The 26964-nt window shown below is 40.6% G+C and overlaps 1 protein-coding gene across 1 annotated transcript in view; it reads left to right on the top strand.

The window, feature by feature from the left end:
- The window catches only part of LOC121614735 (corticotropin-releasing factor receptor 2), a 32496-nt gene extending 5737 nt beyond the window's left edge, over positions 1-26759 (top strand). The window contains exons 3-12 of the mRNA XM_041948771.1: positions 14080-14165; positions 14700-14806; positions 16299-16416; positions 16571-16724; positions 20966-21026; positions 21532-21604; positions 22118-22203; positions 24524-24659; positions 25198-25239; positions 26619-26759. Of these exons, the coding sequence (XP_041804705.1) occupies positions 14080-14165; positions 14700-14806; positions 16299-16416; positions 16571-16724; positions 20966-21026; positions 21532-21604; positions 22118-22203; positions 24524-24659; positions 25198-25239; positions 26619-26759 (1004 nt within the window). The remainder of the gene's footprint in view (positions 1-14079; positions 14166-14699; positions 14807-16298; positions 16417-16570; positions 16725-20965; positions 21027-21531; positions 21605-22117; positions 22204-24523; positions 24660-25197; positions 25240-26618) is intronic.
- Positions 26760-26964: the final 205 nt, after the last annotated feature.

Raw genomic sequence — 26964 nt, 5'->3', positions numbered from 1 at the left:
ATTATTACTTAATTTTTTTATTGTTTTCTAAGAGCGTTTTGATTATTAAACTACTCCTCACACTGAATTATCAACGCTGGCTCCTAAAACCACTGATCCTCAAAATCAGTGTTCATTCAAATCAGTGGTGTCTTGGTAGGTGTTTTGCAATCCTCCGCCATCCTCCCAAATTGGCTTTTTTAAACATCAAAACTCAGAGGATGGACCAGCTTGCTTGTTAAGAGCACCTAAAATCTCAGCACGGAGGTGATTGTGGTCTCAGTGGGACAGATCAACGGCACTTGTAAACCCCCGCAGTGCCGCAGCCATCTCATCTTTTTTATCTCGTTTCTGTCTGGAGATGCTTCTCCCTCTCGCCGCTACTGTCACCGGCGTCTTCCTTGTCAGACGTTTTTTTTGTTGCCTTAGGTTTAAAAACGTGCTTTAGTCTGTTACTTCTTATTCGTAGTTGTTGATGCATATGTGCATGAATAAGTAGCTACTGGGGTTTTCAAGTATTTCCATCTTTTTTTATTCCCTTCTGTGAGGCTCAATGTTGTGCTTGTTTTGCTTCTGTTGACTGACGTGTGGCACTTCCCTGTAGTCTAAAATCAGTCTCACATGTGCAACACTGCACAGTGGTGGAATGTATTTACTTCAGAATTTCCATTTTTATGCAGCTTTCTACTTCTACTCCATTACATCTCAGAGGTAAATATAGTACTTCAGTTACATTTATCTGAAAGCTTGCGCTAATATTTACATTTCAGATTACAATTTTTAATTTTCCTGTCCAGTGAAAGTCACGTATCTCCAGATTTGTTGATTTTGAATTCCTGTGTTTCTGATTTTTCTGACTGAAAAATTGAGCTTTCCTGTTTGGGTTGAGAAAATTCTACTACTCACAAGACAGCGACGTTGACGATCTTATAAAATATGCATTGTTGTAGATTAAACTACTCGACTGGACATAACAAAATCAAATGCACCTTAAACATCTACAGCAATAACATGCAACATACACGTCAATGCAGCAGTAACATTAATCCAAAAACATCAGATATAAGAGTAAAAAACTGACAGGGAGCATTTTTCTGTAGAATGAGCACTTTTACTTTTGATAATTTAAGTACATTTGTCTGATAATACTTATACTTACAGTAAGTGAGGTTTTAAATGCATGGTCTCATGGTCTTCTCCTCAGTGCCTGGAGCTTCGCGGTTGCCTTTTGGCAACGGAAAGCACTCGGTTAAAGTTGGTGAAAGATCATGGTCTTGGTTAAATTTTGAAAAGTCGGCCCGCTTTGAAGCATAAGACCAGATGCGTTTTTCAATATTTAACCAAAAATAATGGGAGTTCTGTCTTGGTGGTACTATTATATCAAAGTTGAAGGACTAATATGAATAAACTGTCTGATTTTAATGCTGACAGTCAGACTGAAAGGTGTGTCTTTTTTTTGCAGTGACCTGCTATGAATTACTTGGATAAAATGCATATAAAATGTGACAGCATATGCTTCTTAGCTGTAACGTAGTACAGTATGTTCTCATTATCCAAACACAGCTATCGTCCATGTTTGGCTTGTTGGTCGCCCTCAGGGCCACAGACTCGTAGCGCTCTGCCTTTTTGCTCCTTTGCTCTCACCAGCTGACTTCAGCGCAGCTCTGAGGTGTGAGAGTTTGACAGCAGACTCGCGGCCAAACGTTTGAATCTATGACTTCCAATAGAAGTTATTACCAACGTGCCATGAGGGCATGAAAAGAAAATCGGAAAGCTTAAGAGACACAGCTGTGAGTAAATGATTACCCAGCGACTCTTCCTCGGGCTGTGTTGGCCTGTCTGCTTCAGTGATTATCACTCAAGGCACGATGCTTTTTAAGAGAGTTTCTTCTTTGCTGAACAAAAGAATGACAGTTACCCGAACTCCCTTTCTTTGCAGCTGTGCATGGTGTGATGCTTATAAGAGTCGTGCAGTGAAGCTACTTGTCTAACTTTTATCCAAACCTTTATTTTTTCAACCCCATGATCAAAGGGGATGTTGAAACAGTCAAACCAGACATGGGGCCCTTAATTAATTAATCAACAGAAAATTAAACTTTTTAAACTTTTATTAAACTAGACTTTTTAAATATTCAAGCACCATGGACTGGCACCATGTTCGTACACACATTAATGTCTGTGAGTGTCTAGACAAGTGTTGGGACCTCTGTGAAATTTGATATGGACATTCATTTACCCCGCAGATTGTAATAACTTTGCTTATAATCAGTTTTTGTTCAATACTTTGGTTTATGAACAAATACCTGCAGAACCCATGACACCGTGTCAGCCTCAGCTGTGCTAATTAGCATATGCTAGCATGGTAAACTTCACAACCTACAGTCATCACTTTGTGACCATGATAGCTTGCTTACATTAGCTCAAATTAGCATGTTGACATTATCTTTGTGAGCGTGTTAGCTTGTCGACATTAGCATTTAGCTCAAAGCACCACTGTGCTTACAGCCGTGCAGCCTCAAATGGCTGTAAGCTCTTACTCTTGATCATGAAAAAAAAATGTAAAACATCTTTTTCCAGCGTCGCTGATGCTGATATCTGATGGTTTCGTAATGTATGCACATATTAGCATTACAATTAGCCAGCCTTTTCAATATAAATGCAAACCATTTATTAATTAGAATAGCCATATCATTTTTTAATAGGAATAGAAATCCTCCCCTTGAACTGTGCATCGTCCCTCTGACATATTCTCCAGCTGGGGTCATGAATTATGCAATGACCTACACAACCTTTAAAATCTGCATATTCTATAATAAAGATAAACAAACAAAATATTTACTCAGAGGAGTAATGACAGTTGTATGCTGTAGATACTGTGTCCAGCAGATCCAGCCGACTGATTCTGAAACCCAAACAAGACCTGCCCTCTTCCTTTGACTTCAGCATTGAAAAGCTGCTTTCCTTTCCATTTAAATTCTCTTTTTATAGAGAATAATCACCCTATTAGACATCTGACTAATACCGAGCAAATTCAAAAAGAACATATTCCTTTCAGGTTCATTAATGTTTAACCGGAGGGCATGTTTAGATTCTCGGATGTCTCTAATGACAAAACAACCTCGCCATAGGGCATAGGCAAGTAATACATTAAAACTTATGTCAAGTATGTATGTGTCGTGCTCCTTCCCATTACTTCATTAATGAAATTCAATGAACCATCTCATGTGTAATCAGAGTGCTAAGTTCATCCCTCCCTCCCCTCCCAGGGGAAATAATTCTTCAGTCCCATCTATGCAGTTGACATGTTGAGAGAAAAAAACAAAAAAAAAAACCCAACAACAACCGTGAATTTCCAGCAGAGATGAAATAAAAATATCATAAATGTGTCAGCAACCTCCAGTTGTCTGCTGACATCCTACTCCAAGGTGCATTCAAATTTGGGTATGAAGCCATTGTTTGTAAAGTGGCGTAATTTTCACAAGATTACTCAATTTGTCCCTGGAAATAGCCTGTGCAACCCGGTGGAGCAGCAGCGCTCCCTGCTCAAACCACCAAGTCACACAGACAGTTGCTTGTTCCCAGTCCTTCAGAAAGTATAAAACATCACACACGACACAACAATATGTGACAAGCCACAAGGCCAAAATAAGTGTTTGTTTTTCCTTTTACAAACAAGGCAGAGGTTCTACTTGGCTTGCAGCAATCAGGTTATATCATGGCATGCTAACATGCTCATGATTTAGCTTGAATAATGTTTGGCATGCATATCATCTTAATTCAGTTTGTTAGCTTTCAAACATTTGCTAATTAGCTCAACACACAAGCATAGCAATACATCAAATAGTTGCGATATCATCTTAAACAAAGTTGTAGAAATGCTCTCACATTGGTTGAACCGGTCAAAGTGGAGAACAGAGAAAACGCACAAGATTATTGTTATGTATAAGCTAATATATGTTAAAGTACTCATGGATGATCAGAAGTAAGGCAATAAGCAAGAACAACTTCATTTATATAGCTTTTTTTAAAACAATATAAAAACCAAAATGTGCTTTACAGTATGAAACACAGCAGATTTAGAGACAGAGCAGACAAAAAAGAACCAGAACAAAGGCAGGGATGGGGATTCATATAAAGGCTTGCCTATAAAGACTTGATGACTGAAGACTGAAGATGATTCCAGAGGTTTGGGGCTAAAACAGCAATGTCACGATCATCTTTTGTTTTGCAGTTGGAGCGGGGGGTGGATAAAAGACAGAGATTTGAGGATTGGAGTGGTCCAGAAGAAGAATACAGGAGGGGAGATCAGAAATGTAACTGGGGGTCATGCAGAGCATTAAAGTATATGTAATCAACCAGATCTTGAGGTTTATTCTGAATTTTAGAGGACACTAATGGAAGGATGCCAGAACAGGGCTAATGTGGGACTTGTTCTAGTCAATACCGTGGCTGCTGCATTCTGAACTAACTGTAAACGGTTTAGAGCAGCTTGACTGAGACACGTGTAGAGGGAATTACAATAATCAACGTGGGAGAGAAATGAGAGTGTGAATCAAGAGTACAAGTTCTGTAGAAGCGGACATGCATCAAATTTTTGCAGGAAGCATGTTCGGTACAATGAGAATAGGACTGGTCCAAGGATTGACCCCTGAGGGATACCACACAGCAGGGGAGTTGAGGAGGACATATGGTAGACATTAAAATATCTTTTTGTCAAATAGGAACAAAACCATTTTAAAGCTGTACCAGAAATGCCAACCCAGTTACGCAACCTATCAAGTGAAATGGCTTGATCAATGGCTTCAAAAGCAGCAGTCATGTCTGTCGGCATTTATTAACGGTCCTTGGATAGTCTTAGTAATGTGGCCTCAGTGACGAAAGCTGGATTGAAACTTGTCAAAGATTTTAAGTAATTACACAGGCCTACTTACCTCACGAGGAGTGCATCTGAGACTAAGCTTTTACGCTGATGCATGTAATCCCTGGTCTGTAATGAAGCTGTCAGTTATTAAGATATTCTATGCTTGAATGACTTTTCTCCATTTGCAAAGATTGTTGCATGACCTAATAGGTAAGGCCCATCTGGAGAATAAAACTTTCATGCTTCCCTTAATTTGCAATTACATAATTTAAAAGACTTTTGAGGCATTTTTAGTTATCTCAGAACTCTTTCTGTTTAAAATGCAGAGATAAACAGCATGGAGCTATGACTTCGCAGCTGTCTTATTGCCATAAAATCTGTCTTTTAGAGACCAATAACACTTGGAGTCTCTGTGTGTGAGCTGTTTCTACATGTTGTCAGCTGCTTCTCCTCGTAGCTGCTCAGGTAGTTTTCCTTATTCTGATTGCTTCAGTTTGTTCAGGAATCAATGCATTTCTCCTTCAGATCTTGGCTCATAATCATCAGATTCAGACTTTTTCAAACCAATCCAGGACATTGTTGCTTGTATAGTACAAACAGGAACTGATTAAAGCAAAGCAGCATGACTTTCCATGATGTGGAGAAAGAGCTGAAGTCAGTCTCAAAAGGGTATGTAAATTTGTTGAGGGAGCTTTTCAGATTTTTCTCAATAGCTTTCTCTTTATTATTATGTATTATGTATTATTTATGTATCTGGACCTTCTGCCATTGCATGTACAGCCTGATTATGGCCTGATTTGTTCAACACATACTCTTCAGATTAGCTTTACCTTCATCCAGGAAAAATCATGCAATACTGTATATTCAATAAATGCAATTGTGTTTTTCCACTGATAGACCCTTCACTATAATATGTTTTTTTTCTTTTTCTCCTTGATGGAAGGACAAGGGAGTTGCAAAGGCCACTAGGACAAATTGAGGAAGGAAGAGAAACTTCCAAAAGCAATGAAGCTGTTAACAACCTCCCTGCTGACCCAGCTGCACGCTTGCTCTATTCTCAAGAGAAACTGCATGAACAAAATGTGTATTTCAAGCCACTGAAAGTCACCGAGTTTGGTCTGGTCAATACATTTATTTTTCTTTTGAGGACTTGCAATTTGCAGTCTTGATTTCTGCTAATTTGCTGCTAACTTGCCAAGAAAGATGTCCCTGCTCCGTCTATGCAGCATGGATGTTGGATAAATGTAGTAGCAGGTCGGACAGGCAAGCAGCCAAGGCTTTTAGACTGACCCCATATGTCTCTTGTTGATTGGTAGTCCACGCAGGTGCTCCACTCTTTGGTAATTCCTCTGTTTAAACCTGCTGCAACATTTCTAGAGGCACATCTCCCACTGCCATCTCAATTGTCAGGCGTAGGAGGACAAGCATGACACAGTATCTTAGAGTCACTGTGAGAAAACGGTAAAACAGTGGGATTTCTTCTCTGGCAGGTTCCCTGCACTGAATTCCAGCCTGTCTTTTTGCCCTCTGCAAGCACAACGCAAATGATGATCGTTTTCTAAAATCTACACTCATGTTAGCAATGTTCCTAAGATGTAATTTAAACTACATGAAGCAGAAGAAGTGGGTGCCTAATGTTCTGCAAAAATATGTCTTTTTTTCACAAGCTGCAAATGTGCATGACACAGAAAAAGCTTGAAGGTCTTTTTTTAGAGCTCCTCCTTCCCTTGGGCTGCTCCCTTTGTAGAAGCCATGAGTGTGTGTCAAAGTGTCACAGGAGGAACAGAAGACAAAACAAAGACATTCAGCACATTTTCTCGAATATGTGTTTCATTTCTAAACTTTTAAACTTTGTACATAGTGCCTAACATTCACTTCATATGCAGTTTATTGCAACACCCTAATTTTCCTGGACCACTGCAGAGGACTTAATTAGATCCCTGAAAACACACACAGAGCAGGTTACGAGTTAAAAGGCTTTTCCCTGCTTAAGTGCTAATTACTGGTGGAAGGCAACAGTCAAATGCATATCTGCATCTGAACAGAAAAGCTCAGAGTTAAACTGCAGCTATAGCACCAGAAAGCTTTTACCCAGTGGAATAAGTTTAATTACTTTTTGATGTATGTGTGACTTGTGTCCTACCATCGTCTGGGCTTTCAGCAGCTGAGGCCCAGAGACGTAGTTTAGGTAATCCATGTGCTGATAATGCCAGGGATCCAGGGACTTTGTCTAGCTTTGAAAAAGTAGGATCAGCACCTCTGACAAAATGTAGAACAGAATGAATGTGACAAGGACAGGACAGTATTATTTTTTTGTGATGTGGCTTAGCTGCCATGTTGTGTTTGATCAAACTTGGGCCAATCAAGGGCTAAGGGATCGTCGCGCTTTAATGTTGTGATGCTGGCTTGTTGGTGTTGACAAGTTAGACTCACTGGAGACTAACACTTTATGATCTGAACCACAGATCATCTGATTCATATATTTGAGATTTTTTGGAAACCGGAGGCAGTCTAGTCATTTCTCTCCAGATACAGAACAGTTTGAGTTTTGCATTGCACCACACAGAGGCAGCGCCTCGTGTCTTGTACTATGTGTTTGGGCAAACACATCATTTAGGGCATTCTTAGTCCAGCGAGATGATAAATGCAGAAAACATGTGAGGGGAAAAAAAGCCATTTGCCCTTTGAAAAGGACATTTTTGCATCTGAGACAAAAAGGGCAGGGGGGGCAGGGGGTGGGTCGCTGACACACACACACACACACACACACACACACACACACACACACACACACACAAAGGCAGACATAACAGACATGGAGATGAGAAGCAGGCACCAAAATGGTACAAACCATCCTGACACTGTAAAAAAAAAAAAATTAATAAAATAAAATAAAATAAAAAACATAATCCAGAAAGTTACATTATTATATAACAGTTTCAGACAAATATTAAAGGTCCAGTGGCTCCCGATAAAAAAAACACAGCTTGGACTGTGTTAGAAATGACCTGAATAGTTTACTTTACAAGTTTAACTCTCTTAGTGACTTCCCCTTATTTTATTCCACCTTGATAATTGCAGAGGTTACACAGAAAAACAGATCAAGGCCAGCTGATTGATTTTAGAAGTTATGAGTATTTTCTAACAGCGTTTCTGCACACCCTCCAAAACTGTTACGCACATTTCCCAAAGCAGCTCTTAAGAGTGAGGACATCTGCTTGCCATTAAGAGCTTCTGAATACAGCTGTCTGGGGTGCTCAACAAGGACACTGAACACACTTTAAAGTAAAGTGGCGTATAGCTGTGCTATATTAAGAAGAACGCATGAAGCATAAATGACACTAAGAAATCATTTATACTTGGAATATTTTAGCATAAAAGCAAAACTGCTTCACTGATTTAGCACTGCACTCCTACATTACCCACAATTCAACTCGAATGCAAACAGTCAGAAATTGTGTGCTATGCTAGCTAATGTAGCCTCGAGCTGCTAGCCTGAAACAGAGATGAGGAACGGGCGACGGACGTCTGATAAACTCACTTCTTCCTAACACCACGCTATTAACTTGAAGTCTTCACATACAACTGATTCAAGTGACACCGCTTCAGGCAATTCGCCACATTTCCTTGCATAAAAGGCTTTATGCACATATGCATTGGTGCCTCCCAAGATGTGTAGTTGGATTTTGATGTGTGAAGCTGATGGACTTCCGTCAAAACATGATTCATTCCTGGGTGGGAACTTTGGCTGATGTTTAAGGCCAGATATTATTCTTAAGCAGAGGTTCTTCCTGCAGGTGGTTAGATGGTTGCAACCATCTAAAATGTACTGGGTCATGATGGGGCGCAGGCTGATCCGTGGCTTATCCCCACTGGATCCCTGCTCTGCACTTGGTTGGTATGCGGAAACCAGTTGGGGTGCTTTATCTATCCACCAGACTGCTGTGTGTGAGGCACTTGTTATTCCGTGATCATTCACCTTATGATGCTTTTGGGAAGCGCCTCTTGAACTTAAACTCATACTATGCAGGAATTGTCAGTTATGGTTTGTAAACAGTTTTTTTGGCGCTGTGTCCGCCATTTTTGTAGCTTCCTCCTGGATGCATGCTGTTTTTGGCTGCTACCTTTTTATGAAGTCCAGACCTCACCTGCGCACTGTTACTGGCTGGTGCCAACACACACACACACACACACACACACACACACACACACACTGTCCAAAGATTGCAGCCTTGAAATATCCTGGCCACAGCAAAATAAGAAGAAAATGAGAAAATATAGACGGGGGGTGTCTCTGCAGATAAATACACCACCACACCCTTCTACTGAGTCATAAGATTGAGAGGGATTACTTTTGTGTGAGGCTATTCAAGCTCTTTAAATCAAAATCATAGCTGTAGGATGATTTTGTAAAATGTTTGATAATCGAATATTTCTGACATTATTTAATATAGAATTATGTATGTATAATTCAATTTATTTAATATACATTTACTGTAATATTTCTCAAGTGATAATTTAGTTGTAAATAAATGTTTAAGAGACTTTCCCATCATCCTGAATCTTCATCCTGTGTTGTCATGTTGTGTTTGCGTCCTCTGGACTCTTGCCCTCATGTCCTCACTTGCCCTCTGATCTCTACATATGCAACATGGCAGGTTTGCTCCATTTCTTGCTGCCTAATTGAAATAGCAAACTGCAATGAGCTGTGAGATCCCCATGCTGTTATGGTATGGCCTAGTTTGCTCTGTCCCCAGCTAATGAAATTACATTTCAAATGGCTTGAAGGAAGCACCGTCGTACCCAGCGGCTCAGGTGCGCGGCTCGCATGAGCTGTTTTGATCGCACGGCATTGAGATATTATGGCCTTTCATCCTTACTACAATCTAAAATCTGTGCAAATAGAAGGCTCAAGCTTTACTGGCTATTTCTCAAAGCAGCTGAAACAAGAGGGTAATTTGTGACAAGCTGGGAGCCGCACGTGGTGCTTGGAGGGGGCGTCGTCGTCATGTCAATTTTTTCCTCTTATTGTGTGAGCCCATCCATCAGGAAACTGACCTACTGGCTCAGAAATAACACAGAACTAACGAGGCAGATGACGGACTAAAGCACTGAGCAATCAAACACCAGAGGAAGGCAGGCTTACACAAGCTTTAAGTGAAAAATGCTGTACAGTAATATTCCTGTGGCATTGACGCAGGGCTCACGGTTGGCAGCACAGACACAATCAGCTGAAAGAAAAAAGTGAAGCTGAGCAGCAGCGACGAGATGGTTTGTCCTCCTGGTTGGGAATTCATTACTAATTTACTTCACAATTAATAACTGAATCTTTAATGTGTTTGACCCCTCATGGAAGAACCACTTCACGAACAACCAAACCGGACTAAATGTATGTCAGTCAAACACCTTTCCTCATTCATCTTGTCAAGCTAACTTCCAAATCTTCAAATCCCACCACAGCCATGTGGTGTTTGCATCCAAGAAAAACAAGAAAGTTGGCGGGGTGGCTGGCGGTGGAGGTGGGCAATGCTGGCACGGAGCATGCCAGTTGGGAATTGCACATTTCTTTCGTCTCCTTATGTCTATTTACACCAGTGAAGTGTGGTCAGTGTTGGGCTGCTCGCAGCGTTGCTAACACCCTCAGCTTTATCCCTTACTCAAATTCCAGGGCGACTTAGTCATTCTGTGATTTTCATTTTAGCCGTGTGAATGTAATACATGTGAAGAGAGTAGGTTTATCATGCGCAGTGCACAGATGGTTAGTCAGAAATGTGCTCTCCCTGCACCAGTGCCTTGAATTAGTCCTGCCTCAGTAGAACAGCTCACAGGGACAAAACTCACAACCTGCTCCCCCTCCTCTATTTCTGCACCATCGCGGCGTGTTTCACAAACACAGTGTGATATTTGCCTGGAGAAACTGAGAAGTTTATGCGGAAAGCACTGTGTGATGCTCCTGCAATGTCAGCTCAGACAACCTAAAGGTACTATAAAGGTACTTTATTGGCTCTGAGTTTGTCTGCAGATGCAACATGTCTCAGGATAAGAGGAGTCATTCTCCACCATGTTTTTAAAATAATGTATCAGCGTATAACATCCACCCTCTGGCTTGGTTGTCACTTCAGATGGTGAGGACTGACCTGACTGGAGGGATTTTAGCTGCTTATGACTTTAAGTGATTCAAGTGTAAGGATGTCAGCTGTCTGTCAAATGCTTAACCACAGAGAATATTTTTGACTAGTTTTGCATGTTGGTTTATATGTTCATTTGCATACACACACACACTCTGCTATCGGCTTTGCTAGCTAGCAGTCTTATAATTATTTAAGGAGGTAATAATTAAGCGTGCTAAGCTGGGAACATTTCCTCCAGAAAGACATCCCAGTCACATGTACATTCTGTGATGCTGCTCTTTGGTTTAGTAGTCATAGCACTCTGCTGCACCACAATAAGAACAAGCTGACAGGCTGACATGTCCAGTGGGGGGTGGGGGCATCGGGGCTGGGGGTGGTAGTGTGATGCAAAACCTCACAGAGAAGCTGCTGTGTGGTGGAGACACGGTTGGTCGTGTTGTGTTGGTCAGCCAATGGAGCGTTTGGCTAAAAGGAAAACGCCTCTTGTATTTAGGTTAGTTACAGATTAATGGGTGTTAATGGGTTGTTTGAAAAACAAAATCAACCAACACTGACATCCCTGTCCCAGTGTCCAAAATGCCTCTGATTGTCTGCACAGATCATCTATGATGTGCTTCGTTTTAGTCATTGTGTTGGGATGAAGAAGTGAAATTTGATTAGTTCATTCATGCTGAAGGACGGCTCACTGGAGAACCACAGCGTATGTTCCACATTGCCTGCTGCATTTTGTCGTGGGGCTCGTCATTGTTCCTGCGATAACTGACCACACATACAGACAACATGGCTTCACCAGCGCAGGAAAAGTGGAATTTAATCAGAGAAAGAATTCCAGTGATTCATCATCACACCTTCACAGTCAAATTTAAACTGCTCTCCCATGCAAAGTTTGCAAAGCAAAATTTGTGGAACAAAGTTTGATTACTCATAAAGATTACTCAGACACCCACACAATTCATATTAATAATTGTGTCTGACAGGGCACCTTTTATTTCCACTTACTAACACATTGTAGACCAGTTCTAAGCTTTTAATAAGAACAAATTTGGGTTGCCAGGTAGTGACCTAGTGGTTTTCTCACTCTGCTTTCTAAATAAACCATCAGGTCTGCAACTATGAATGTTCTAAAAGTCATTATTAGTCATTGATATTGTTAAAGACAATGAGGTCAGAGGCCGAACAGTCCATTAGAGAGAAGCCTAATAATTAAAACATCACAACACAAGAAGAGAAAGGAAGTGTCATGCTGGTTAAACTGAGTTCTTCATAACTTGGCAACCCAAAAAGTTGTTCTAATTAATGACTTTTAACTATCTATAAAGTAAGATTTATTTATAACTATTAAGAAGGCAATTAGTTACATCTTATTAACTCTTTATTAGAAAGTGGTACAAACATTTTGATGTGAGCTTTAATAATAAAGCTCACGATTGCGCCACAGAGCTCTTGTTACAGACTTATATGTGTTGTTGTACATTCAAATTCAAATGGGGCCACAGGAACTGAAACAGCCTGTTGAACTACATCACAATGTCGCGTTTCAGCTTTCTCTTGTCGTTCAGCGTGCACCACAAACTATTTCACGAAATGCTCCAAACTGATCTCTGATTTCCCTCGTGGAAATCACTCGACGTTCAACAGCCTTCGCTCTGCAGTTTATCTGCTTTAGCTCATGTTCATATCATGCATGAGGCATGAGCTGCGATATCTCGTTTGCTCGACTGCACAGGGGCTCCGTAAATGCTTCATGGCAACTGATCAATGAGCACGTTGGGGCAGTTTATTATTTTTTTTTTTTCAGAAAGTCAAGCAAACAAGCACTCAGTGTTTCAGAGTGAATTGCAATTGACTGTTTTACTGCGTCTCAAGAGATTCACCTTCCAGTCAGTCAAGTGCTTTAGTGGTTTAAGTGACTTTGATTTACCACTGCAATAAACAGCTCCTACTCAAACGCCTGGAAACTGGGATTTGTCTTCATCAACAGTACAAAGCTTTGTCTCGTCATAATACAGCAAGCGTTGCCATAAGTCAAATAAAAGCATATTATGAGCCTGCTTTAATGGACCTTTTTTCTTTTACTTCTGGGCCTGCCACAAGCTGTTTCCTGCTCTCTGCTCTCCAAACACAAATGTCACATTACGTAACATTAATTCGAATGCAAAGGGTCTTATTCTGCTGCTGCCACTGCCTCAAGAATCGCTGTAGGCATTTCTTAGGTGGATGGTCTCCTCGTTTTCTATCATACTGTTGTGTTCCTGTTGGTGTGGACAAGAATCGTTGAGTCATGATGAGTGAATGTAAACATTACAAAGCTATTCATCCCCAAAGGGAACAAAATAAGTGTCATGCACCTTTCTGAAAAGTGAGACAAACATCTGGAAAGCATTTATTTGCAGATGAATAAATAATAGACACTGGAGGCCTCGACCGGTGATGGCGGAATAGTAACAGAAGGTTTAAGGAGCATAAATCAGTTCAAACAGCAGCAAATAACATAATTAATGTGAGTTTGCATGCACAATGATAATAAAAAGTAAGAAAAAAACATAAATAATTAATGTGTACCTTGGCAGCAGAGTGCTTTGAATTATCACTTTAAGTGGCTGGCCATAATTGAATAGAAGAAAATAAACTCTTTCTACTTTTCCCAGTGTTAAAGAGATAAAGGGGGCCTCCGAATGCACGGTGGGGAACTGCAAAATGAAAAATTCAGTTCAAAGGTGATTGCGGAAAGCGGGTTTTAAAAGATATGCAAATAAACTGACAGAGTAAGAGGCTTTGCATTTTCCCCACCATGAATAAAAATGTCTACTGCTCAGCTGGTAGAAGACTTAGACAGACCGTAGTCTGTCCTCAAGTTTGAACTGAGACCCAGAGAAATTACAAGGATGTTTCAGCTCATCCTCCTGGCAAACACCTCACGGTAACCTCGCCGCAGCGAACAACTGTCTCACGCGACCAGCGCGACTCTGCCGGCCTCAGCGTGCGATGTCGACTGCAGATGAGAGGCTCGACCGGACGAGCAAATTGAGTTCAAGACGTATTTGAAAACACCAGCGACGGACGCGACAATACTGCAATTTCACTGCTTTCTTCATTCTTTTGTTGCAGGGAGTGCTTACAGGGAATGCATGGATAATGGGACGTGGGCGTTGAAGAGCAATTACTCCAATTGCGAGCCCATTTTGGAGGAGAAGGTTAGTGTGGCGTCGCAGGAGCAGTCCTGCTACGTCCTTCGTTCTGCAAGCAATCTCAGATAAATGCTCATCATGGTTCCTCACATTCACCCTAATAGCACACAGGGAAAACCAATCACATCTAGCAGAGGAAACATGGTGTCTTGATTACTCATTGAGCTGTATTTTTTATATCTTATGTATTTCATTTAAAGTGGAAGTATTCTTGTCTGTGCCCCTCTAAGCGAAGCTCCAGGCCAAACCGTAAGACTGATGTGTGAGTTTTTGGCCTGATTACCTCGCTTCACGTCTCCTGGTTATGTGTATTTCTGGGTCGTGCTCTATTTTCTCAGATAATTTTAAGCCTGACATCTGAAGTGTGTCAATGACATTTGCTTTCTCTCGCTGAAAGTTAGACCTCAAAACAATGAAGCCTGCACAGACAAACAGAGAGATACGCCCCGGCTCTGCTCATGTCTCTATGTCTTCGTCACCTCGTCTCTTTGCTCTCTTCTCCAGCACATTCAAGAAGTAATTCACGTGTTGTCTTTGCAGAGAAAATATCCCATGCATTACAAAATAGCGCTGATCATCAACTACCTAGGCCACTGTATCTCCGTGGGAGCTCTAGTCGTGGCCTTCATTCTCTTCTTGTGCTTAAGGCAAGTACAGAAATAGTCGCCGTCTAAATGTGTCCTGTATGCATGAGACCTCAGAGAAGACAATCAGGGGAATTCACGTGATATCCTCGACTGCTTATCATTAACTCGCTTATGTCAAATGAATAGAGCTCTGCAGCTCGCCTCAGAAGGGGGCTAAGAAAGACATAATGTGTATTTCATAACACGGCTTTCTTCTGAACAGCCCTGCCTCTTTTCATGTCCTCGTTTGAACGCGCACACACACACAGAACCGCACACACACCTACATCTGCCGGGCGGATGCTTACCGGACTCAGCTGGGTTGTTCGCTGTGGTTTGATCGATTTGGGCCTCTGGAGGCAAATATTGATTTCTCTCTAGCTGAAGACCAAAATTTTCAGCATTTTGTTCCGAAATTAAATCTCTTTAGATTTCATGGAACTACTTCGTCTGTAGTCTTTATTCTTCACATGGATCCTCATTAGCTTCCGAGCGGTCGCTCGTCTTTCTGGGGTCCACAGATAAACAACAACAATAGTTTAAAAAAAGACAACAATTTTAAATCACAGCATCTTTAAGACCAGAAAATGCAACATAAGCCAAATATAAAGATCAGAAAAGTGAAATGACTCAACACATGAAACAATAAATATAGTAAATATAATAATGATGAAAACAAAAAACAGTCATATTGCCGAAAAATAAATAAAAACAAGCAGTTTCCATGCAACATCTGTGTGTGACATTCATCAATTTGTGTTTTAGTGACCTTTTGAAAGAAGTTCTGTTTTGACAGGATAAGACATTCTCTGAAACGGCATTGCTGACCGTCATCTGAACCTAAAACCGACAAAATAAATCATCATCTTTTAGCAGCTCTTTAAAGCATGATGACCCACCACTTCTACAGTACAGTACAGGAGTCCTTTAACCCCAATTTGCATGAAAAACTCCTTTTTCTCTGAGTCATAACTGAGTCAGATTTGATCAAGCAGACATGATACATGTACTTTTAAATTCAGTGCTACTTCACTACACTCTTACACCATAGATATCAACAGCTCTGCTGTCTATTGTGAATGAACGTCCATGTTTAGCCAAGAAATCTGAAAAAAAGACGCTCCTTTGTTGGCCCAGAACTTGAAAATCATCACATTTTCAAGTTTTCCTCAACTTCAAAGTAATCCAGTGATAGTTGCCTGCACCCGTGAGTGCAGTGCAAACAGGAAATGATAATACATAATTTGGCATACTTTGAATATTGGAGAAATTATATTATGCCAAAGAAATTAAGTAAATTACAGACTGTATGCCTGTACTATTCGATCGTCTGCAATGACACAACTGTCAAATAGATTACAGACAGGGTAATTAAAGGCCAATATTGCCCACAGTTATAATTTTTATTATTATTGCTATTATTATTATCAGACCCATAACCTCAGTTTATAAGATGTACTGCCTCCATGAAAAGATGATGATGATGATGATGATGATTTGACTTGTGGTACAGGAGCATACGATGCCTTCGAAACATCATCCACTGGAACTTGATCACCACCTTCATCCTGAGGAATGCCATGTGGTTTTTGCTTCAGCTGATTGACCACAATATCCACGAGAGCAATGAGGTAACAGCGTTCACTTACGGTGTTGTGTGTTGCACACAGGTAACGCATCCAGTAAATCCATTAGAAGATATTCAGCTTGAGCACTTTCACATCAAGGACAGTGTTAGTGTCTCTGTTGCAATCAACAACTAACTTTGGGTGCTTTCTTTTTCAGCCTTGGTGTCGATTAATTACAACGATATACAACTACTTTGTGGTGACAAACTTTTTCTGGATGTTCGTTGAAGGCTGTTACCTTCACACAGCCATTGTAATGACTTATTCAACCGATAAACTCCGAAAGTGGGTCTTCCTTTTCATCGGCTGGTGTGAGTATGTTCATGCTGACAGTGCATTACTGACGCTTCACTCAGCTCTTGGTTGCGTACGATACACAGGAATCACAGCTTGGCACACTTACAATATTTTTAATTTGAAGGAAAATAGTAAACGGTGAAGTGTTTATTCCTACAGAGCCCCTAAAGTCACGTGAGGTGATTTAAAAAAATGTCTTATCTTGTGCAAACAAGTTATTATCATGTGTTCTTCAAAGCAAAGGTCTGTCATGGATTTGCTTAGCAGATCTTAACTTAGGATAATTGTGCGCACAAGATCCTTAACTTGTTCTCACAAGGTGAAAACCTTTCGGGACTTTAGGGCCTCCATAACTTCTTTTACCACCAAGATGTAACATGGGACGTTTTCCTAGTTTTTATAATAATTTTCCCTTTGGATTTGAATTCAAAATGAAAAATATTAGAACCTGAGTCAACCGGTCCACAAAACCCAATTTAAACTCCAGTTAAACTTTATATTTTCTGCCTTCAAATGCTTTGCTTTATAGAATGATATGTATTTTGTGTTCGGTGATCCAAAATCAAGATTACGATTCCTTCTTGACCTTGAAACAGTAGCTAACAAAACAATCCCTCCTCACGGTCCCACTTGGTGGCTGTTTTTGTGCTTTCAACCATATCACGCGATCAGTCCATACAGTGGCCGTTCTGAACCTTTTAATCACATGATCAGGCAATTTTGAGTTTGGATAAATATTTTCAAATAACTGTGAATGTCTATGATGATTTGTGACATTATAAATGCTCACATGCGGTCCTTTAAAAATACTTCTGTTTGTGTTGATGTGTGGTTGTCTGGCCAGGATGCTCAGTTTCAGTCACAATGTGTCTGAATTGCTTTAAGTGAAAACCAGCCTGTGAAACAGATGGACCACAGTATTATATGACATTTCTCCCCAATTCAAAGTGAACATTTGCCTGAATGAAAGTGCTTTAGCGAAGCCTGGTCAGCGGGTGGAGCGGAGGGAGACCCGCCAGTGCTTCAAGATGAGCCTTTGATTTCATGAGAGAACAGAGCTGCGGTGAAGTGTGCAAAATGTCAAAATTTTTGTGCTTGACTTCCAGTGATAGAATGAGTTTCGAACATGGAGCAGATGCCCCGTCATGACCACATGAATTATCAATGCTCACCTTGACAGTGAGCTACTAAAAAAGCTCAGTGTCAGGCTTCTCCATCTAGAGGCAGAAAAGCACACATGGAAACATGCTTGTACGCTTCCCTGAATCAGTCTGACATATTCTGTCTTTCCTTTTTTTTTAATGGACATTATGTGTTCTTGCAGGAAGAAAAATAAACACGTACTTTACTGCATCTAGGTCATGCAGCAGTGCTTTAAGTAATGAAAAATAAATAGATAACTAACAGAAGAGCAGATGACATATAATTGGTAATGACACATGGATGACATGATTGGGAAGCTCGTATTGGCTTTAAAATAGAAGTAACCGAAGGCAGATATCAGACAAATCAATCTAGTTTTAGTGACCTAATGTGATTCTTATGAGGATGAGATAATCACGACGGCTTCCTCTTTGAGGAAGGTCAATTTACCAGTACTTGAAACTCACTAAGGACTCCTGCAGGGCCAGATTAGACTTGGCTTTTGTTTTAATCAAATATATGTGCGTACCCACACACCCCGTGGGGTGTATTTTCAGTGAACGCTATATCTTGAAAAATGCTATTTTCATTTTCTGTAATGCTCTTCATCTGTTATGTTCCATCCATGAAAGAAAAAAAAAACAAAAAAAAAAACAGAATAATTTGCCTGTAGGGAAAATTCATGTCACGGCAGCAAAGGAAAGTAGAAAGAGGCGACTGTGGTTCAGGAGGGAGAGTGGCCGTCCACCCAGCCTCAGCAGCCTACATGTCGAAGTATCCTTGGGCGAGATACTGAACCCCAAATTGCTCTTGATGCTGTACTCAAGTGTGTACATCAGTGTGTGAGTGTCTTAATGCTTGTTATGAGCAGGTGGCCAAGCTACCACTGTGTGAACGGGTGAATACAGGCTTGTGTCGTAAAAGCCCGAGGTATGAAGAATAATCTGTACAAATTCTTTTTTTATTTTTACTGCTGCATTGTGAGAGAACCACGAGCCAGTAAAGATATCTGATATAAGTCTTGAGAGATTGTTAATTAGAATTCATTAGGACCTGATGGAAGTGGGGCAGGTTAAATCCGTCTTCCACCAGAGGCCTGATGTTAGCTGGGATCGAAATAGGGTCAGACCTGTATTCTTTCAGCTCCATTTCAGGTCATTTCACCTGTACGAACATCTGATCCACTTTGTCTGGCTAGTTACCAAACTTCAGATCGTTCTTTCGTTCATGCAGTATAAAGCAGCCCAAAGGTACAATGGAGTTTTGCAGACTAAAAATTCAAAAAAGAAATACGCATTGCATAGAAAGTTCTTAAAAATCTTACTCACAGCATGCCAACTCCAAAGGGTTTTCTTTTATCACTGATGATTCAAGCACATTTAGTCAAATAAAATCCCTGGAGCAAAGAATGTGGATGTCCTCTCCTCAAAACCGCCATGACCAGCGCAGTGCGGCAGGCCTACAGTAATGTGAAGAATGGAGATCTCACATGGACTGATCTTCTTCTGAGATGATTTGAATTCAATCGGAATTTAAGTAGGCTTGACTGAATTGATTTGCATACAAATGGCATCTGTTAAGGCACTTATCTAAATCTTCCTCATATTATTTTCAAGTTGGGGTGAGTCATTCTGGGGAAAGATGGCCACACATCAATATACCAGTCAATAAGCAATATTGAATGTGGGAGAGGGAGAGGGAATACTAAAATGTAATCGCATTGTGGAGAAGGAGAGATGGCAATATCAACAATCTTTCTCCAGGATGACTCACCTCACCTTTCAGTGTTTCTCAAAGTGTATTATTTAGTTTGTCAAAGCTTCTGAGAAGACCAGCACCCATTACACAACATGTGTTTTTCAGTTATACCTACATAAATCCATTATTTCTCTGCTCGACCTCTATGAGGGCAGCAGCTGTGGCTCCTGAGTGGTGTTTTATATGACTGTGAAGCCCTCCTTCCATTTTTTTTTTAAAGTTTGGGCTTTGTAACTGGAGTCTTGTTATTTTTCTCCATTTTGATCAAACTGCACAGTGTTTTATGGTTCTGTTGGAAAGAAAACAAACCCATTTGGTGATTTTCACCTTCATTATTCTGACTCCCTCCAGTGCCACTGAGAAGAAATGCTGTACGTAGTTAGACTACCAAATGCATTTAACTGTGGATTACAAAATAAACAACACATTGAACTCATGCTTTAATTGTTTCTTGATAACAGTCATTTAAAGGTACAATATGTAAGACATGGCCAGAGTTTCTATTTAAGCCGTTCAAAAAATAATCTAACATTATCAACAAAGTGAAGAAGTATCAGCTCTGAGATCAGACAAAGGCATCTGTGTGCTGTGTTGCAGAGATGTTTAGTGAAGTTAGCATGCTAACCAGCTACTACCGCTAATACCACTTAGCCTTACCTCAAGAGGCCAGGCTTCTTCTACGTTCACAAGTGTTCTTAGCTTTTTCGTCTAATAAATAAACAAAATAAACTCACAGAATGTCAATAAAGGAAATATTTGTAGATGTTTTTTTATTAAATAGCACAACGTCTAAATTTTAAATCTCCTTCTTGTACTTAGGTTAACTCGTCGTAAGACCCACTTTATTCAAACAGAAAATAAATAAAACCTACCGAAAGTGTTGTGTCTTTTCCTGACCTTCCTCTCGCTGCTCCCTCATCCCGGCCTGCTGTGTCATCCTCGTCCCTGGAGTCAGTCCTGGTTGGAGCTGCTGTAAATCACCTCGGCACTTTTTTCTCTGTCGTCAAACTGGCCTCCTTCTGTCTTAGGGGTTGTGTTGATCCGGTCGCGTTCACCTGGAGGCCGCTGAGCTCGGTTCTCTCGTCCGCGGTGTAAACACCAAAAATCCCCATGTGCTCCGAGCTCAGCTAATAGGGCCGTTAGCTGCACGGCTAACGGAGCTAATTAGCTAACAGCAGCTAGTAGCTACAGCAGTGAGCATAGTGAGCAGCAGTTAGCGGTTACTCTGGCGACACGCTTCCCACTGTTAGTTTGGCGTGACCGACAGGTGGTCAAATCTTACATGTTGTACCTTTAAGACCATTATCCTATAAATGTTTTATGTTATTATTTATTTGTCATTTCTTTATTCCAGGTATTCCATGCCCTATAATAGTTGCCTGGGCCATAGGAAAGTTGTATTATGAAAATGAACAGTAAGTATCCTAAAAAGTCCCTGTAACACAACCCTGATTCCAAAACAGTTGGGACAACGTGTAAAACATAAATAATTCATTTGACAAAGACAATATATTGTATAACAATATAATGTTTCACCTCATCAGCTTCATTGATTTTTGTAAATATCTGCTTATTCTGAATTTGATGCAGCAACATGTCTCAAACAAGGTGCAACCAAAGACTGGGAAAGTTGTGGAATGATCCAAAAACACCTGTTTGGAACATTCCACAGGTAAACAGGTTGATTGGTAACAGGTGATAGTATCATGATTGGGTGTGAAAGGAGCATCCTGGAAAGGCTCAGTCGCTCACAAGCGAGGATGGAGCGAGGTTCACCACTTTGTGAAGAGATTATTGGATAAAGGCTGTTACTACATGGGTTCAGGAACACTTTGTGAACCCGTTGTCGTTGTTTGCAAATGATTGAATCCAGTACGTCCAGTTCAGCGGTGCTGATTCTTTCTTTTCTTCTGCCAACAGATGTTGGTTTGGTAAAGAACCTGGAAAATATATGGACTACATTTACCAGGGACCAGTTATTCTTGTACTTCTGGTAAGCAACAACACAGAAAATCATTGCACTGTACATGTACTGCCGCTATCTTCACACTGTACACTCGTTTCACACTGACATGAGATTTATCACTAATGCCTGTTGGTAGGTGTAAACTGATGAAAAAAAAAAATCTGCCCTGCAATGAAAATGGTTTTATAATGAAACTCATTTCAGATCCTGCATCCAGCTTGTTGGTGAAATTAATCTTGCTGATGGGTATTTCCACTTTAAGAATCCTGAAAATAAGAAACTATAAATAGAAACGTATCCGCTAACGGTTATGTACAAGCTGTTGCCAGCATGCAGGCGTGCGGCGACCATTTCTTGTTTGTGTGCTCATCTAACACTGTCGCGTGGAGAGAGGAGGTGGCTTTTACTCGCCCTGCTACTCCTCCCACTCAGCATTTAATGAGCGGAGCCTGTTCGCAGCAGAAAATGGTGCTCGTATTTTAGAGGAAGCCATTAGCAAAGGGTTTAAAACTAATTATTTTCTGTGTTGTTTTTTTCTAGATTAACTTTGTTTTCCTCTTCAACATAGTAAGAATTCTTATGACCAAACTAAGAGCTTCAACCACATCTGAAACAATACAGTACAGGTGAGTTGACGGTTGTGCAACTGTTTCCTCCTTAACTTGCAATGTTTTAAGGCTGTAAAGACGTGCAATTTTAGCACCAAAGTAGCCAATTTAGGAAGCAAATTTTAACCTTCGTAATTAGTGTCGACATTTAAATTCTGACTTCATTTCATACACGTGTGAGCTTGATCCCAAAATACCCTCTCAGAGAGAATATATATTTTGAGAGCAAGCTCACGGATGCCCAGAGAGAAGATTTTGAAAATCAAATCCAATCACTGCCAAGTCCTATAACAGTCACTGGTGCCATCTATGGAGGGGCACTGGGTTTTACGCCCCCCTAAAGTTAAAGATGGAGGGTGCAATCCTGATGCAAGGCAGGAAAAAACTGCAGAGGTTAAATTGCCATAGTCCCATAAATTACAGCCACATCATACACACCCCCCTGTGCAGACAAGGCTAGCAGGTCCTGCTATTTGCTTTCCTCACGCTGTGCCACATTGATAGAGTGTTTTCATATTTGCTGGGTCAGTGTCTGCTGCCATGGCATCGCCAACCTGATAGTGCATTAATTAGGCTCTCATGCTGCTTCCTTGGTCGTCTTGGCTATCAAAACAACAAAAGATGGCTTTTGCTGTGCCTCTTGCAGGCTAAATATTGCATGTAATTGCAATTATTGTTCGTAAGTCACCATAACAATTTCTTTGACGTGTTCCACTCAAACCCTGACACTCAATCATCTTCTCAGAAAGTGGAAATTGTCAGATTCTTTCCAATCTTTTGCATGCTCATTTATTCGATATGTTTCTTCTAACATTTGTTGCATGCTTGGATTAAATTGAATGGCAGTTTCTGTCTAAATTTGAATTTAATTGCTCATGTTTCAGTAATAAAAAATGGCATCAGGTTTTGAATTTAAAGATACGGTATGAAGGGTTTTTTTGAACTGTGATAAAAAGGAAGTCCAGACCAACAAAATGGCCTGCGAGAACACATGGTAGTTACAGTCTTCCTTGGAAGTGGCCATTTTCATTCAGCCCCAGCAGTAATCTTTGGAAGTGGATAACCTCTCGTGTGTCTGACAAGGCTTGATGAGTGACTAAATGCAGAGATTTGGAGTGGGCTTGAGAAAGGAGAGCTGTGCGCAATGCTGCTTCATGCTGTTATGTTGTGCATCTGACCGCTAAATTGTGAGAGTGCTTTCCCACCTTTTACTTTGAGTGTATTTTTCTCCCTTGGGGATGATTTAGAGTGTACGCGGTGTTTACAGTGTCACAGCTCAGACAACTTCAATTCAGGCTTCTCAGGCTGGAGCTGGATTTATGGTTGTTGTGTGACAGATATGCTGACACGAGCCATGCAGATTTAAGTGAGTGTAAAACAAGAGCGTCAGGCATAAATTGTCGACCTAAAAATAGAGCATAATAGTTCCTTCAAAGGGCTGGCAGTTTTACCAGAATTAAATGAACAATATACAGCAAACAGCAGGGTAACGGGACAGGAATTTGCATGCTCAGCTAGGCATGAAACTTATTTCTTAAAGAGTATATCTCCATCATGAGTTCCCTGATCTTTTTATCCCGCTCTTTAGTTCATCAGAAAAAGTCATCTAATGGTCACTTCAACAACTTAGCCCCTGGGAAAGAGCCGCAGAACCTCTGGACCAAAACAATTTACGATAACTTAGCAACATTTACACCTGCAGACTTAAAATTAATTACGTATTAGCATTATTAACTGCACACCTGATTGTTTATTAGCAAATGTAGAAATGCATTATCAAATGCAAATGATGAAAACCACCAAAAAGGGTTTCTTGAAACCTGGCAACACAAACTTTTTGCCTAATGGCTAATCAATCATCTGATCAATAAAGCGTTGGTAAATTATTTATTCACCATTAGTTACATTTTATGAACCGTGTGGGCTCAGGAGGTAGAGTGAGTCATTCGCTGATTGGCAGGTCTGTCCTCCTGTCCACAAGTGTCCTTGGGCAAGACACCCTGCGAGGTGGCTCGCTGCCATCGATGTGTGATGGCGTGAATGAGCAGAAGAACCTTGCAAAGTGCCTTGGATAAAAGTGTGCCATTTATAAACCCTTAGCAGAAATTGCCTCAAGAGAACGTGGTACCCATATGGCAAACTAGGCTTCATCTCTAATAATGTGTTGCTATTCTGTGAAGCAAAGCGTTGGTGTGTGTGTGTGTGTGTGTGTTTTTTTTTTTTTTTTTTTGCCACTGAAACAGTCATGCATTTTCCAAAATCTGTCGGATGAAGTCCAAGTTCTTATTATAGTCAGTTTAGAAATGAGCCAGCTGATGTTCCATATCTGTCTTCACAGAAAAGCCGTGAAAGCAACACTAGTCCTGCTACCTCTGCTGGGCATCACCTACATGCTCTTCTTTGTGAATCCGGGGGAGGACGACATCTCACAAATCGTTTTCATCTATTTCAACTCCTTTTTGCAGTCCTTTCAGGTGAGGATGGGGATAATGATGCAGTGTGACACCGGCTAACGCTCGAAAACCCACTCGCACTGTATACACAGTGAATCATGCAGATTTCTTAATGCGCGTTATCGCATGGCCGTGGCACTCCTGTCTGGATGACTTTTCAGATTATGAGCCTTCTTGTGGGAAGATGATCTGAAGCAGCATCCTGGCTGTGCTCGCACACAGTATGGCCCTCCTGCCTCATGTTCAGAGCTCTCAGCTGACAGGATTAACAGGGGCCCCGTGGGCATGATTTCTCCTCTGTGGCCAGTTTTTTTTTTAATCTTTCTATCTTCTGCACTTGTATGTGAGACCAAGTGGGAGGAAAAAACGGATTTCAAGCAAGACTTTAGCATCAAGAACTATATCTGACACAATAAAATGTGTTCCCAAGATTCATTTCTTTTGCCTTTTCTTCTCATGACTGCAACATCTGAATCCTCTGATGTCTGATTAAGGTGCTGTTACACACCTGCATTCACAATATCCAGTAGTAATCTAATAGTAATGTCTTATTCTGCAGGGGTTCTTCGTGTCAGTGTTTTACTGCTTTCTAAATGGAGAGGTGAGTCACTGCTTTGCAAAAGTCGGTATTCATGAATGCAGTTAAGTTGCCACCATGTTTTCTTGATACACAATCTTAATAAAGCCCATGTGGATTTCTTTGATTAGTTTACTGCTGTTCTTTTTTAACCACACTCCTAGTTACAGTTTTTGTGCAGCAGGGGTAGTATCAGGTAGCTTTCATACAGGGAAAAAAAATGCCACAAGATTTTCTGTTCCAGGAGTGAAATTGTAGCATTAGGATGATTGGCCTCTCATATAATTAGAATTGAGAAAATTGCTGGAATTCCAGCTGTTTCAAGTCATTAATACCATGATAAGAATTACTTTGTCAGTAAGTCAAAAATTAAGGAATGTCTTGCTGCTCTATTCCAGCCCTGGAATTAATTGGAGCTCTGGGGTTGAGATGTGGTTTATCGGGAAGAATTGTGAAGAATCACCCCTTTACAATTAGTTAAAAAAACTTCAAGATTGTCATTGGCAAAAGTGGTTGTGTGGCGCTGAGGAATGGTTTCGAATTTTGGACATTTTGATTTTTGTACTCAGGTAGATGGCGATAAATGAGAAGATTGAGACCACTCTCATATCTGTTTGTTAAGTATGAAGCCACACGCAGGAGACAGCTAAATTATCTTAGCGTATTCACTGGAACTAACGGGAAACAGCTAGCCTAGCTCTGTCTCAACTTGTTTTCACACTTTAGTTTTTGTATGGATTAAACAAAGAAGATCCAAATACAACGTGTTCATTAGTGAGCTGTATAGGTGATGGGTTTTCATCTTTGGATAGAGCCACATTAACTTCTTCCCAGTCTTCATGCTAAGCTAGTGGTCTCCTGGCTGTAGCTTCATATTTAACCAACAGACAGTGGTATCAAACTCTTAAATCTCTCTTAAAACACATTAATTTACATTGCTGTTTGTTTAATCCTGACCAAAAACAAAATATGCTAATTATTGAACTTCATGTGCATCTATTCTTTATGCTAAGCTAAGATAAAACATTTCTCAGACAGGGAATATGTGACATCAGTGTCTTCATGTAGCTTTTAAAGTCATTCACACGTATTGCAGGTGTCTTTTCTGACAGCATTCACTTTTTGAAAATTATGTTTAATATCTTACTATATTCAACCAAGTACGACTGCCGCCGTGACGTTTACGTAGATGTGACTTTGTGAGGTTGGTCGAGAACAACATGTTAAATTGCCATCAGAAAGCAAATATATATATATATAAATATATATATATATATATATATATTTCCCAAAATGTTGAACTATTCCTTTGAGACAAGCATGAGGTTATAACATTTGTTCTTTTATGCATATACAAAGCAGTTATAATAAGTGCAATAACATCCTTTTTCTGAACATTTTAGGTACGTTCTGCAGTGAGGAAGCGGTGGCACCGCTGGCAGGACAACCACGCCCTTCGAGTGCGAGTGGCACGAGCCATGTCCATCCCGACATCTCCGACCAGGATCAGCTTCCACAGCATCAAGCAGACAACAGCTGTGTGACCGTGGGAACAGGCACATGATCTCCGCCACAACATCCAAGGGGACAGACTTAATCTTTTTGTCCAGTAAAAAAACAGTGAAGTCATTTACAGAACAGAGTCGTCTAACAAGGCCACAGTTCTCGATGTGTCCAGGGTGACGGAAGAACCAGGCTATTCCTGTTGTCCGGTGGGAGCAAGTAATGGCATCCAAAAGTCCAATTTAA

This window comes from Chelmon rostratus, chromosome 12 (genome assembly GCF_017976325.1).
Source record: "Chelmon rostratus isolate fCheRos1 chromosome 12, fCheRos1.pri, whole genome shotgun sequence".
NCBI lineage: Eukaryota > Metazoa > Chordata > Actinopteri > Chaetodontiformes > Chaetodontidae > Chelmon > Chelmon rostratus.
This window is presented reverse-complemented; position numbering and strand designations above follow the sequence as displayed.